Below are 14,969 nucleotides of genomic sequence, written 5' to 3' on the forward strand. Positions count from 1 at the left end.
GTGACAATCAGGGATTCAAATAGCGGGCCGATATCAGAATAGCGGCCGTTATATAGCGGTAGCGGCACCGTCCGAAACCGTTTTTGCTGAAAATAGCGGTGTGAAGCGGAGTCACACCAATAGCGGTGGGTCGCGGCTGCAACTTAACGGGTAACGGCCAATTGCGGCAATAACGGGCCGCTATTCCCATTATTTTCCGTTACAAGAAATTAAAAAAAGTCATCCTCAAACAAAAATCGATGTAAACATGTTGAAAACAAAAGGAATATATTCCCTACCGCAAAGTGCAAAATCGAGAGCTTTCAATAATAAAAAAGTAAAAAGAAGTCAAAGAAACAAAAAAGTAATCAAAACTCAAAAGCAATAGAAAAGAAATATGAAATTGCTTATATATGGGCAAACAACAAGCAGATGAAAGCAAGGAGCCGAGCCGATCGCCGAGGACTTGAATCTGAAAAGCAAACCCATCTATTTCCTCTTCGAAGTACTTCTAGGTTTCTTCCAGTTCTTTCTCAGCCCTTCTAAGTTCTAAGCCAGTATTCCTTTACCTGGTTTTTCACACTTTCAAGTTTCAACAGCAGTAGAGATTCGGCCATTTTTGTTGATAGTCTTGGAGCCTTGGAGGCTACTGGTTAGGGTTAGGGAATAGAAAGAATCGTTTCATTTTCTTTTAATTTTTCTGTTTTTGTTTTGGTTTGTGGCTTTATTGGCAATTGGCATGCTGCTCTGTTTTGTTTCTTCTTTGACTCTTGTTTTACTCATTAATTAGGGGCAGCCACCGTCCATTTTAACCACTAGAAAATAGGCATGTAAATTGTGCTTTTATCCACCTGTCCATTGTTAAAAATTGTTTTAAAATAATTATTTGAAAATTTCTTTATTAAATTTAAAAATATATATATATTAATATGACATGGACTTTATATATAAAGTTGTGTTCTCATATCATATTAATAAAAATTTATAAGTGCTAGAAAACACTCTAAAAATCATTAAAAGTGAATTTTTATAATTATAATTATAATTACTATGTTTTACAATAAGTTGTACGAATTTGAAAAAAATTTACGATCGCGATACCCGCAGTGACTGCAATAGCGTCCGTTATGTCCGCGACCGCGACAAACGCGACGCGGCCGAAAACGCGACCGCGACCGCAATTTAAATCCCTGGTGACAATCACGAAAACCAGAAAAAAAAAAGGTTGCAACCTTCAAAGATTCACTAGAAAAAAATAAGGAGATGAACATGAGTGATTCTCTGCAAATAAAAGGTGAAGATAAACATGAGTAGTTCTTTGCAAAAAAAAGACGAAGATGACAGATGTGATTCTCTGTAAACAAAAGACAGAGATGAATTGTAAAGATTCACTACAAAGAAAAAACGACCTACAAAAGTTTTGTAATTCAGAGAATATAATCTCTGCAGTTGTAATAATAGTCTTCAAAATAATAATTGTATAGGAAGAGAAAAATAATGTATAGGATTAGATTCCCCAAGAAAGACAATGTAATGAGGTAAGAGCCTCTATAAAAGGCTCTCAATTTAGTAATGAAAGACACGACTCCAAATACGACACAAAATAGAACTCCAGATCATCGGAACTCCAAATACGACTCCAAAATTTTCAAAAAAATTTAGTTTTTGTTTACAAATTTAAATTTTCAAAAAATTAAATTTCAAAATTTTACTTCCATTCACTTCTATCTAATCCTCAGATCATCAGAACTCGTTTAGTATATTTTAACAAGAAAATCAAATATGGTGTTTGTCGAAACCATTTTTTTGAAATTTGAAAAATGGGTATCGATTTTTGAAAATGGAAATGGAGTCGCCATCGATCCTTTATTGGGTGTGATCGGGTCACCTTAAAAATATTTTTTAGGGTCTGCGAATTTTAAAAAAATAGGTCCGGGAGTTGGTTACGCACGAGGAAGAGTTAGCACCCTCGTGACGTCCAAAATTGGTACCGAATTGATTATTTAATGTCTTAATATCGAAATTTTGTAAATATTTTAAAATACGGTCATTTAAAAAGAAAATTCAAATGAAGTGAATTGGGTGATAAGACTCACCTATTCCAAAGAGATAGATTGCCACGCTCAGTAAGTTAGAGCGCGACAGTTTACTCTTCGAAATTAGGTTTGTCCTCTTTTAAAGAAGATCATGTGTTTTAAGAAGGATAGTTGATTTTTCAAGTCAATTTGGGAAACCCGAACCCAGTAAGTTAGGGTTCAATTTCTCGAAATCCTTAAACATCACATATTGCCTTTGTTTTTGAAATCGAGATACCAAAACGTCATATCCAATAAGTTAGGATTTAACATTCTGAAATCTTATGAATTTTATTTAAATACTTGTACGGCTTTAATAAAAATGAGCACTTGGTTGTCTAATATTATCGAGAAGAATCGAAGCCCAGTAAGTTAGGGCACGTTTCTCTCGGGAAAATAAACACCAAGCCCCCTTTTTTAGGATCGTAAAATAAAACGACTAAGAGCTTAAAAAAATAAACTTTCACAAAAAGGATATGATTAATCAATGACATACGTAATATAAAAGATGATAAAATTTAAACTTAAGCTAGTGACAATTAAACTAATAAAGCAAATATTAGTATCAACTTTGATCATATTATACAAACATTCATAAACATTTAAGCAGCTCATACATTCATAATCGATAAAAATGAGACGAGAAAAGAACGATAACAACAAATAACACAAATATCTGATGCAAATTTAGTAAGGATATATAAAATATAATGAAGGATTTTAAAAACCCTAAAGAATAAAACGCAGTAAAATAAAAGCAAAACAACTTGAAATTGATGTATACGCCTTAATTTATGTGAATAAAACCTAGTAGAATTAATAGTATATACCCAACAATAATATGTACAAAAGTTAAATAAATAAAATGAAAATAACAAACTTAAAAGCAAAGCTTTTATGAAAAACATTTGAAGTTACTAACAGTATATTATTATACATGTAAGTATACTATTAAAATACTATATGTATATATAAAATATAAAGCATATTCGTCAGAAATTTGAATTTTTTTATACACAAATATACATGCGAGAATGAAAACAACGAAAATGGATGTATAAATTATATTAAGAAGATCATGGAAATATTTATAAGATTAAGGAATGAATTCCTAGAAGAATATATATATATATATATATATATATATATATATATATATATAAAATTAAGATGAACTAATAGGACCTAGATTAGAAGTTAAATAAAATCTAAGGAAAAAATCAAAAAATAGAACAAAACGGTGGGTCAAAACGCGACGTGCGAATGACACGGGGACCAAAAGGGAAATATTCCCCATCCCCAAAACGCAACGTCTTTGCGCGGACCAAAATGGAACTAAAACAAAACGTGGGGCTAAATCAGAAAGAAAGAAAACGCCTGATTTGAAAATACTGGAAAAGGGAAGGGGCTGACCGCGCAAATATCCCTCCCAACACCAGAACACGCGGATCTAATCGCTTGGGTCGGGTCAAGGCCTAAACGACACCGTTTCAGGGCCATTTAATCCGCCCGAACGGTGTCATTTCAATGATTCCCTTTAAACCTACATTCAAATTGATATTACCCTAAACAGAACAAAAGAAAACTAAATGAAACGTAGTCCTTTCACTCCAGTCGCGCCATTCTACCGAAGACAGATCGGAAAAGGTCTCCGAACCCTCGCTCTTGCTCCGATTGCGACAGAGAGAACCGGGATTCGGCCCTAAGGTAAACCTTTTCCTTCTCCTTTTATTTTCTATTTCCCTCTTTTACAAATGTTTCATGAATACCAAGATAAAAAAAGAAAAAAACGAATAACAAATAGCAAAATAAAGATGAAAAAGAACCAAAAACCCAGAAAATCACCTTTTGTGTTTTTCTTTTGTATTGATTTCGTAAGTTTTTTTATATTCTGATTACATCCTCGAAAATGATACAACTTTGGGGTTTTTATAACCCGAAAATAAAATAAAATAAAATAAAAATCAATACAAAATTTTTTCTATTTTTTCTCTTATTTTCTTTTTTCTGCTTTTCTCTGTCGATTTTTGCCTCTTTTCGTTTTGTGGTCTGTTTTCTGCTGCGCTTTGTGCGTCTCTTGCAGGTACGGAGAGCAGAGTCAGGTGCGTAGGGAGGTGGGTGGCGCGGCTCGGCTCGGAGGCGGCTGAGGCTTGGCACGAGCGAACGAGGAGAGCCGCTGCGGCGCTGAGGCGTACGGCTAGGGTTCCAAGGGCTATCGGGCTGGTTACTTGGGCTTCTATAATCGGGCTTAGGGACATGGGCCATTGTAAAAATTGGGCTTATTAGTTTTGTAATCTGGACACTATGGTTTTTTGGACTATTTTTATTTTATTATTTTATTATAGGACCGGGCAATATTGGGCCATTACAGTGTTCAAATTGACTGGAAGTGTCACATATGCTTTAGTTCGACTTCATCTCAATCCTTCTTTTAACATCATTATCAGTTTAGGCAAAAAATAAAAAAATATATATAATGAGTTACTTAGCCTCCCAACTTTATAAAAATAAGTTATTTTAGCTTGCCATTTAATTTTTCTTTAATTTAACTTTTAAACTTATGCTGTTTGTCAAATTATTCTAAAATGATAGAAAATTTAATATTTGTTAACTTTATTGATTTCATGGATTGCCACATTAACAATTAATTAATTTTTAAATATAAAAATTTAAAAATATAAAAGTATTTGAAAAAGCATAAAATTATAAAAATATTTTTAATTTTTAAAATTTAATTAATTACTAATGTAAAATAACTAATTACTAATGTAAAATAAAGTGTACTTCCACATGGGTGTCAGCAAAGTTAATGATGTTAATTTAATCTTTTTCATCCATTTTGGGATGATTTGATAAATAATAAGAGTTCAAGTGGCTAAAAGAAGCGAAAAAAATAAATGAAGGGCTAAAATAATTTCTTTTATAAAATTGGAGGGCTAAATAAGTCATTATATCAAAAGAATAGATATAAAATAAAAAATTTTAATATTTTTAAGACTTTCTATAATTAAAATAAAATAAATAAAAATTCATTATTAAATAATAAGTTGAGTTTTCAAGTTTCGATCCCTAATTAACTTATCAAAAGCCTTTACCGTTTGTTAAAAGAAAGAAAAAAAGAATTATTCTTAGCTGAATGCAAATTTATTAAAGAAAGAATCGAATCTTATATTAAAAAGGAAAGGGAAAAAAAAGAATTTGGGTTCTTTTTATCGGATAATTGCGAATTGATGGCGTGAAATTCCTCAACAAATCGTCTTTTGGCGTCTCCCCTTCCCGCAACGATTAAGGTGTTTTTTTCTTCCAATTTTTAAGAAAAATTTATCTTTCAGTTTTGGTTTTCTGGGTTTCATGTTTATATGAATTTTCAAGCGGTTTTATTAGTAATTTCTCGAAAGAACTACTGTGATCGTTTCATTTATTTATTTTTTTCATTTTGTTTCATGGGTGTTCAATTGATTGTGGATAATTGTAGTTTACTTCCGTTTACCTGATTTTCTCCCCTTTCTTATAATTAATTGAGAAATTCTTGTGAACTGTTGTTGAATTGTTGTAATTGGGAATTTGGGTTTTTCTTTTTTTGGTGATTACTTAAGTAGTAAATTCATAATATTTTCTTTCGCTATTATTCTGATTTTGGTTAACATCTAGGGAGAAAAATCTTATGCACTTGCCTGAGTTAGCACAACATTGAGTCTAATTGGCTTTTATATCGGCAAAATTAAGAAATGGGGTACCATTTTTTATGGTCTCTGAGAGCTCTAAGAAGCTTAAGATGTTATTTGCTCATTCATTTTCACTGTTGTTGTACTTCAAATGGCACTCTTTCCTTCTGGGGTTGCTTGATGCTAGTGGTATAATAGGTTGCAATGGCAAATGCATTGAGAGAGATTGAAATCAGACCACTTTTATTGTGATAAATTAAGCTGAGAATTTTTTGCTGCCCTTAGTTATCTAATTTTAACTTGAGAATGATACTATTTCAATTCTCAGTTTTACGGAAAAAGAGGATCTCTTTTTGCTCATCTGCTTTCTTAGAAAACTTTCCGATTGTACATAATTCGAGTTCCTTTGCACCTTATATAATTCGTAAAGGGGATGGTATCTTTCCCTTCTTTTGAGCTTCCATTCTACAGATGATAGTTAAATTCTAATTCTTTTTAGTTTGGTGGTTCAGATTATTTTTGGACGATCTTCCTTCAAATAGATCGTTTTACCTCAGATACGAGATAGAGTGCTGGCAGTTTAGAGCAGGTTCATGTAGAAAATTGGATATTTTCAGTGTTGGTTAAAATCTCTAGCCATCAAAGCTTGGGTAGATTTGCCTGGCATTGATATATTAATATATTGCAAGCAGTAAGATATTAATGGGGGCATTGTTAAGCCTAAATAGTTCTAGGACTGGAATGAGTGAGCCCTTTGATTCACGTGATGAAACATGCAAGAGGCAGAAGTTGTCATCATGTCTTTGTGAGGAGAACCCTAGATTGATTCCTAGCCTTCCTGATGAGATATCCTATCAGATTCTTGCCAGAATTCCAAGGATTAATTACTTAAATGTAAGGTTAGTGTCAAGGGCCTGGAAAGCTGCCATAATGAGTTCTGAACTTTTCAGTATAAGGAAAGAAATTGGAACAACAGAGGAATGGCTCTATTTGTTGACTAAGATTGAAGGTGACAAGCTTTTGTGGTATGGTTTGGACCCTTTGTCTAGAAGATGGCAGAGGTTGCCTCCAATGCCAAATGTTGCTTTTGAAGATGAATCCAAGAAAGGTCTAGCTAGCCTTCGGATGTGGAACGTGGTGGGATCGAGCATAAAAATTGCGGATGTCATAAGGGGTTGGCTTGGGAGGAAGGATGGCTTGGACAGAATGCGATTCTGTGGGTGCTCCATTGGTGCTGTTGATGGCTGCCTCTATGTGTTAGGAGGATTCTCTAAAGCTTCAGCTTTGAGGTGTGTTTGGCAGTATAATCCAGTTCTAAACTCGTGGAGTGAAGTAAGTCCAATGTTGACTGGTAGAGCCTACTGTAAGACTGGTATCTTAAATAATAAGCTCTATGTTGTCGGAGGCGTTACTAGTCGTGGTGGATTAACTCCACTTCAGTCCGCTGAGGTATTTGATCCTCATACCAGTATATGGTCCCAAATACCGAGCATGCCATTTTCGAAAGCTCAGTTTCTACCTACTGCCTTTCTGGCTGATCTACTCAAACCCATCGCCACAGGTATGACATCATATAAGGGAAGGTTGTTTGTGCCTCAGAGTTTATATTGCTGGCCTTTTTTTGTCGATGTTGGAGGGGAAGTATACGATCCTGAACTAAATTCATGGGCTGAAATGCCAGTCGGCATGGGCAACGGTTGGCCTGCAAAACAGGCAGGAACAAAATTCAGTGTCATTGTGGGCGGTGAGTTGTATGCCCTTGATCCATCTAGTTCTCTTCAAAATGCTACCATCAAGGTATATGATTACCAAGACGATGCTTGGAAAGTTGTCGTAGGAGAGGTCCCCATTCCAAACTTCACAGATTTGGAGACTCCATATTTGCTTGCCGGTTTACTAGGAAAGCTTCATGTAATTACTAAAGATTCCAACAACAATATCTCAGTCCTGCAAACTGATGTGCAAAACCATTTAACTTCACTACCATCAGCTTCGTCATCTTCACCAGTTAACTCCTCCAGTCTGCAGGCTGAGCCTGTGGAATCTGCTGCAGCATTCCAAATAAATCCCTGGAGGGTTATAGCGGCAAGGACGGCCGGATCTTCTGAACTAGTAAGTTGTCAAGCCCTTAATATCTAGTTCCATCATCAGCATACATAGGAATCTGATTTAGCATTAACTTTCTAAGTATTGGTTAACACAATACTCTATTGTATGTCTATTGCACTTGATTATTTTACCAGAAGTATCGATATTATATACTTGTATATAATGTAAAGAAATGAAATTCTCCAAATATACTTGTTTTTATAGACTTGTTGAATTGGCTAATTTTCTAATCTCAAGGAACAGTACTGTTATCTCCATATGAGCTTTCTTCTGAGAATTACATTTACCATGCTATCTACCTACCATTTTTTAATTTTAATTCTTGTTCTCCTTTATGTTTGGTTTTAAAGTGTATACTTTGCTGTTTAGAAACAGAGGAGATGTTGCTTTATTTTAGTATTCAAAAGCATAACAATGTCTGGTCTGGTCTGGTCTGGTCTGTATCTGTATTTGGCTTTAGATATTTTGATAAATTAAAAAAGTGAATGTAAATTCAACAAAGTGCATATTTAAATTTGACATGTAATTACGATGACTGTGTAATTACACTGGACTCTTGAATATCTATCATTATGCAAAACAGTAATTTAACTTTATATTAAATGTAATCACTAATCCAATTACACTAAAGGAAAGACGCTGTCGTTTTAAGCAAATATAATTGCGGGAGCAGAAAACAACACAACAGATGCAGCAACTACTCCCACAATAGCACCAACGGCACTATTACCTGCCAATACAAAGATAACATTTTAACAAAATATGCCGACGGTCAGATATTCGGGATTTACTCCACTCCTCTTACTTAATATTGTTATTTTTAAAAAATAAATTTAATTTAATTAAGAAATTATATTAACTTCTGAATAAACATATCTAATGTTGTCAATGGCTGAATTAGAATTTTAAATATAAAAAGGGTAAATTTCAAAAATAGTCACTTTTGTTTGCCTCAGATTACATTTTAGTCACTTATATTTGAAATGTTACATTTGTCACTTACGTTATCGTTTTGTTACGAAGTGGTCACTCTACCATTAAACTCCATTACCTTCCTAACGGCAGTCCTACGTGGCAGTCTAAATGAGTTTTAAATGTCAACTTGGATGTCCTACTTGGTAGTCCAAATTAAATTTATTTAATTAAAAATATATTTTTATCTCAACAACTGGACATCCAAGTTGGCACTTAAAACCCATTTGGACTGCCATTTGGACTGCCGTTAGGGAAGTAATGGAGTTTAACGGTAGAGTGACCACTTCGTAACAAAACAATAACATAAGTGAAACGTAACATTTCAAACATAAGTGACTAAAGTGTAATCTGAGACAAACGAAAGTGACTATTTTTGTAGTTTACCCATATAAAAAAAGTGGATTTAACTTTTTCCACTAAATCTCAAATTTAAGCCTTAAAGTTAGTAAAAAAAATTACAAATGAACTTTAGATTTAATAAACAATATGTTACATGAATTTTGATTCTATATAATTGTATACACGATAATTTGACGAGATTCAATTTTCACAAACCACTAACACCGATATTTATGTATCACTAATTTACGTTTTCATATTGCATATATAAACAATTATATTTATCCAATTGCGCAATCAAATCCATGTATTATATTATATATCATATAGAAGTTCATATATAAGAATAAAATGGAGACCAAACCTGATGAAGTTGAAGCTGTAGATGGCATAGGAGGTGGTGGTAGAGGAAGAGGATAATTGAGTCGATTATTACTGAAACTGTGGAAAAGAGGTGCAACAACAGGCACTGGAGGTTAGGGTCATGAGTTACAAGCAATGTAGTTATTCATTTCGATTAGTGCGCACTATTCCAGTAGAAAAATAGAATCGCATCCATGAAAATTCTGGCTTATATGAATATCAGAAGAAATAATGTGATCATCACTGCAAGACTGACCATTTTAATTACGAGTAAGAGAGTGATAGCAGAAATGAGATCAGCACAAAAGAAAAACCTGATAGGCTGAAATAGTGAAAAGGAACCATTAACTGGAATATCTCCTTCTAGTTGATTGTTTGAAACATCCCTGCATCACATGATTAAAATCAGTATTGTCTGAACTGGATTCGCTAATTAGATAAAAAAATCGATTGGAGTATTGATCCAGAGAGTGATAAAAAACTGGTTGATTCACAGACTGGTACATATAGATTGAACCGAATTTTATAATTTTTTTTTTATTATTTTGCTTTGAACTGGACAAACCAAAAACAATATTCAGGTTTTTTACCTAGATAATACAATAAAAGTTAATTATGAAAATAAGATATGTTGTAGATTATTTACGAGAATGATATATTTTCTATAATAAAATTAAGTGCCGCCAATGTGTCAGGCAGCACCTGCCCAAATAAAACCTATTATTATCCAATCATTTTAGTTAAAAATAATAATTTTTTAAATGGTGCCTCCCCGTCGTAAAGCAACACCAAAAAAAAATACAAATATTTTCTTTAAATATTCAACAAATACCATGCAAATATAAAAGAAAATTAGCATGTTAAAATGATACCACATAACACATTGAAGAACCAAATGTAATTAAAATTTTGTACTTATCTGAAATGGATATTCGGACCAAAACGCTTGAGTGGGGAAAAGGTTTTTATTTGGGTTTATTTCTGCTTTCAGACCCTTTACTTAATTTTTAAATTTACTTTTTTACCTTTATTTTGAAAATTTTAATTTAAAATTTCAAATATCTGATTTAAAAATTAAAATCAATTGATTCATTTGGATTTCAATTTTAAATCAAATGAGTAAATAGATTTTGAAAATAAAAGTAGAGGATTAATAGTTAAATTAGATTTTTGAATTCCTATTTTCCTTCATATATAATGACTTATTTGGCCTCTAACTTTAAAAAAAAATCTTTTAGCCCTCCATAGTTGGAGGGCCAAATCACTATCATCCGTTTTAGTTTTTATAATTTAAAAATAATAATTTTTTCATTTATTTTAGAATGATTTGACGAAATACAAGTTTAAGAACTAAAAGGGTAAAAAATAACCTTCTGTTTTTTTTTTTGTAATTTGGAGGGCCAAATAAGTCATTATACCTAAAGAAATACATAAATTAAGTGGTCTAATGTAACTCCCAATCCCTCTACTTTTAATTTCGAAAATCTATTTACTTTTGATTTAAAAATTGAAATCCAAATGAATCAATTGATTTTTAATTTTTGAATCAGATATTTAAACATTAAAATGCAACATTCTTAAATTAAACTTCTCAAAATAAAGGTAGAGAATATAAATTTTAGAAATTAAGAAAGTAGAGGAACTAAAAGCAGAAATAAACCTCAATAAAAACCCTTTCCCCGCTCAAACGTTTTGGTCTTGGGATAAGCCAAAAGCTCATCGACTTTAAAATATATTCTTTTACCATACGATATTTGTTCAGTGTTTTAAAAACAAATATTTATACCTGATAATGCGACGACACATAATTTTTTCAGTTTGACTAATTAGATAATGATGAGATCATTTTTAAATGGGTGTTGCCTAACACTTAATTTTACTATAAAAATTTACTATTTTTATAAATAATCTTTATTTTTGTAATCTTTTTTATATTGTCTAAAGTAAAATACCCACAATATCCAAATCCAAAAATAATGATTAATATATATATATATATATATATATATATATATGATAGCAACACTCACAGCACTTGCAGTGTATCAATAGTAGTTAAGGCCATAGGAATTTGACCTGTCAAGGAGTTGTTGTTGAGACGCCTGTTCCACAAAAAGAAAGCATCAATTATATGCCACATTAAAGATGACTAGTTATGTATTCATTTTTTTTTATTTTTTATTTTTAAATTCCTATCTTTAATTTTTTTTTTTAGATTAATACCTGAATTTAACTTTCGACATATCTTCTAAACAACTCAAGTTATTTTCAATTTTTCATATAAACCTTCCATTTTCGATTAAACTAATTATAAAATTATTAAAATATGATGAGGATATTTTATTATTTTATATTTAATAAATCAATAAAAATTTGATCATAATAATATTTAAACCCAAAACACTATATATAATAAACAATTAATTTTACTATAATAACCAAAATATTAATTAATTTTTATATAAAATTTTAAATCTAATATACATTTTGGTATTATACTAGGCTAGCACAAGCAATGGCACCAACTCTTCTAAGACCCATCAACCAGTTTAATTGACAGTATATAATCGAAAATAAAACAAATTGTGAACTAATAAAAAAATAGTGATTGAACTGATTAAATTTTAACAACAATTCAAGTGATCGAGCTCACCTAATTTAAGGCCAGTTTAACATTGTTTCTTATAAATATTTTTGGGTCAAAAATACTTTTAAACAAAAATTAAAATTTTATATTTCTGCTGCCAAAAAATATTTGTTGTAAAATATTTTTATTTAACAATACTTTTATCTCAAAAGCATTTTTCAAAAAAAACGCTAGATAAACCTTAAACCACAACAATACAATTTACTTATCTAATTTTAGCTAGCAACATATCGATGCATAAAAAGGCTTATCCATATACCAAAACAACCATTACAACAAAGCAAAAAAAAAAAAAATGTGTTCTTACAGGAAACGCAGTTTTCTGAGCTTGCCCAGAGTAGCCGGAATGTGGCCGGTTAAAACATTCAAGTAAAGATCCAAGCTCACCAAGTTTGTCAAATTTCCAATTTCCTCTGGGATTTCCCCAGATATGTTGTTACTATAAAGCTCCCTGTCATATAAAATAAACTCACTTCATTGAATCTGTAAAATCTTGATGGATATTGTTGAGGCTTACCAACTTCCAACCCACGATACTTTGCAAATTTTTTCCCAAAGAATCGATGTACCGTACAAATTACAACGAGTGCACGGTGACAAATGCGTTAAAAAAACCCAAATTTTCTATTTTAATTATTCTGAGGGATAAACCAACATTTAGTACTTAAACTTGAAAATTTATTCCACTTTGAACCCTAATTTTTATTCAATTAATCTTAGAATAGAGAGGTTTTCTCAAATTGGTCTCTGAACCTGGATTTCCTTAAACTATAACGAATTGATACTTTGAAATTGTACCACTATCATTACTTAAAATTCTTTTTAAAAATTTAAAAATATTTATAATTTATTAATAGTTTATGAGAAAATATTTGATGCACTATCAATGAAATTTAAAATTTTCAAAAGAAAATTTAGAGTGATGAAAAATGTATATAAAACATAATAAAAAATTAAAAGAAATTAAAAAAAAGTATCAAATTCAAAGGAAAGAAAAAAAAAACAATGTGGGCTAATAGTGACACCAGATCTAGAATTATTAACTTACAAGTACTGCAAATTGGAAAGCAGCCCCAGGTCTGGAACCAATTTCCCAGATAATTTTGCATTCCCAAGATCACTAAATTAACAACACAAAAAAAAAAAAAAAATTAAGACATCGAACCAGAAAATGGCTACTGAAATAGCATAAAAGACGAGTGAACTTACATTCTTGTCACACTATTTTCACCATTACAGGTAATATTGTACCATTGGCAAGGGTTGATATCGGTTGGATCCCAATCTTGAAGCAGGTTATTAGGGTCTGCCAAATTGTTCTTCAATGCATTCAAAGCATCACCTGTTTATTACCATCACAAAACCAATCTATTATGGATGATTGCAATTCAGAGAATTTTATTTCTCTAGTTGTGAAAGTGGGAGATTTCAAAAAAAAGAAAGAAAGAAAAAACCATTTATTTCACTACATCACTCAAAAATAAAAACCCCCAATAAGTTGGTATAATGGAATAGAGTAGGATTGGAAGTTGGATATTTAGTTCAATTAGTTTAACTAATTTAATTGGCTAAAAGCAAATAGATTATTAAAATTTTGAAAAATCAAAAGTATTAATCATTTATAAGAGTCAATTCAATTGATTTTTATCTGATTTAATCAATTTTGTACTTTTCATCAAATCAATGCCCTTGTTAATTCCCAAATTTCATTTTATCTAAAATTTAATATTCTAAATCCAACTTCAAATTCAGAATTAAATGTAAATGGTATCAATATGAGTATCCCAACAAACAATCAAAGTTTACCAGAGAAATAATGGTATAAAATAGAAATATTATTCATTTCTAATAGTTTAATGCCATATCAGTAATTTTATTCTGCATTTTAAAATTTTTATTTAGATTTGATTTTTTCAAGTTCAAAATGTTGATACCATTAAACTATTAAAAGATATAATATATCTATTTCATACTATCTTTTCTCGGCAATCCAATAATATACCAATAAATAAAAATTATTCTATTTTCAGGTTGTTAATTTGAATTCTATAAGTTTAGTTAGATAATAATAATTCAATTTTAAAAAAGTGAAATAAAAAACTTGGAATACAAAATGAAAAAGACAAATAAAAAAAAAAGGGTAAAGAACCTTCTGCATTGCCGGCAACTCGAAGAACCAAATGCAACGCCAAAATCAACCATAAACAAACAGAGATGAGCCGCTCCATCTTTTTCTCCTTTTGGTTGCTTTGATGTAAAGAGCTAAGTCTCCACAGCGTCGCCAATCCTTCGACTTTGATTGATCCAAAGTCACTCAAGTATTGGTCGTTGAGAGGAAAGCGAAAATAATGAAATTCGAAAACACTGAATTAAAGCCTATATATATATATATATAAAGCTTGATTGAATATTAAGGAAAATTTGGCACTCATTTTTATGTTTGGCAAGCGGGAAAGAAGAGAGAAAAAAGGTAGAAAGTATTCGGAAGTGACCGGTGAGACTTGAGAAAGGTAATTTCGTTTCTCCTTTTGTTTTTTTAGTGAAATTCTTTTGGCCAAGTCAAAGTGGGTCTTTTTTTGGACGTGGGAAAACCATACATAGGAAAGGAAAGCCCTCAGCAAATCTACAATCAGCACAAGACTACGTATACATACAGACAAAGCACAAGACTACATATACATACTCACAAAGACTGATACAAATCTTAGAGATAGAACAAGTCAAGACCAAAGGTCTACAAATCAAATTCTAGAAAACAGCATTGGGAGTGTTATATAATTATAATAAAATATATAATAATTCAATCTAGAATTTAAC

General features: G+C 31.4%; 2 protein-coding genes and 1 long non-coding RNA gene across 3 annotated transcripts; 2 read left to right on the forward strand and 1 right to left on the reverse strand.

The window, feature by feature from the left end:
* The first annotated feature begins 3,589 nt into the window (after positions 1-3,589).
* LOC105782191 (uncharacterized) lies at positions 3,590-4,471 on the forward strand. Its single transcript, XR_001129737.2, has 2 exons — positions 3,590-3,761; positions 4,138-4,471. It is a non-coding gene; the product is annotated as an uncharacterized LOC105782191 (long non-coding RNA).
* Positions 4,472-5,127: 656 nt separating this feature from the next.
* LOC105782188 (F-box/kelch-repeat protein At1g22040) lies at positions 5,128-8,085 on the forward strand. The gene is made up of 2 exons (XM_012606745.2): positions 5,128-5,344; positions 6,232-8,085. Exon 2 carries the CDS (start codon positions 6,422-6,424, stop codon positions 7,856-7,858), a length of 1,437 nt encoding a protein of 478 aa, XP_012462199.1. The 5' UTR covers positions 5,128-5,344; positions 6,232-6,421; the 3' UTR covers positions 7,859-8,085.
* Positions 8,086-8,316: 231 nt separating this feature from the next.
* On the reverse strand, positions 8,317-14,653 carry LOC105782189 (BRASSINOSTEROID INSENSITIVE 1-associated receptor kinase 1). Its single transcript, XM_012606746.2, has 8 exons — positions 14,302-14,653; positions 13,362-13,494; positions 13,201-13,272; positions 12,460-12,603; positions 11,536-11,607; positions 9,820-9,891; positions 9,507-9,583; positions 8,317-8,558 (listed from the first exon to the last, which is right to left on the reverse strand). The coding sequence occupies exons 1-8, from the start codon at positions 14,378-14,380 to the stop codon at positions 8,476-8,478; spliced, it is 732 nt and encodes a 243-aa protein (XP_012462200.1). The 5' UTR covers positions 14,381-14,653; the 3' UTR covers positions 8,317-8,475.
* Positions 14,654-14,969: the final 316 nt, after the last annotated feature.

The sequence above is a fragment of the Gossypium raimondii genome, chromosome 13, assembly GCF_025698545.1.
Source record: "Gossypium raimondii isolate GPD5lz chromosome 13, ASM2569854v1, whole genome shotgun sequence".
In the NCBI taxonomy this organism is placed as follows: Eukaryota; Viridiplantae; Streptophyta; class Magnoliopsida; order Malvales; family Malvaceae; genus Gossypium; species Gossypium raimondii.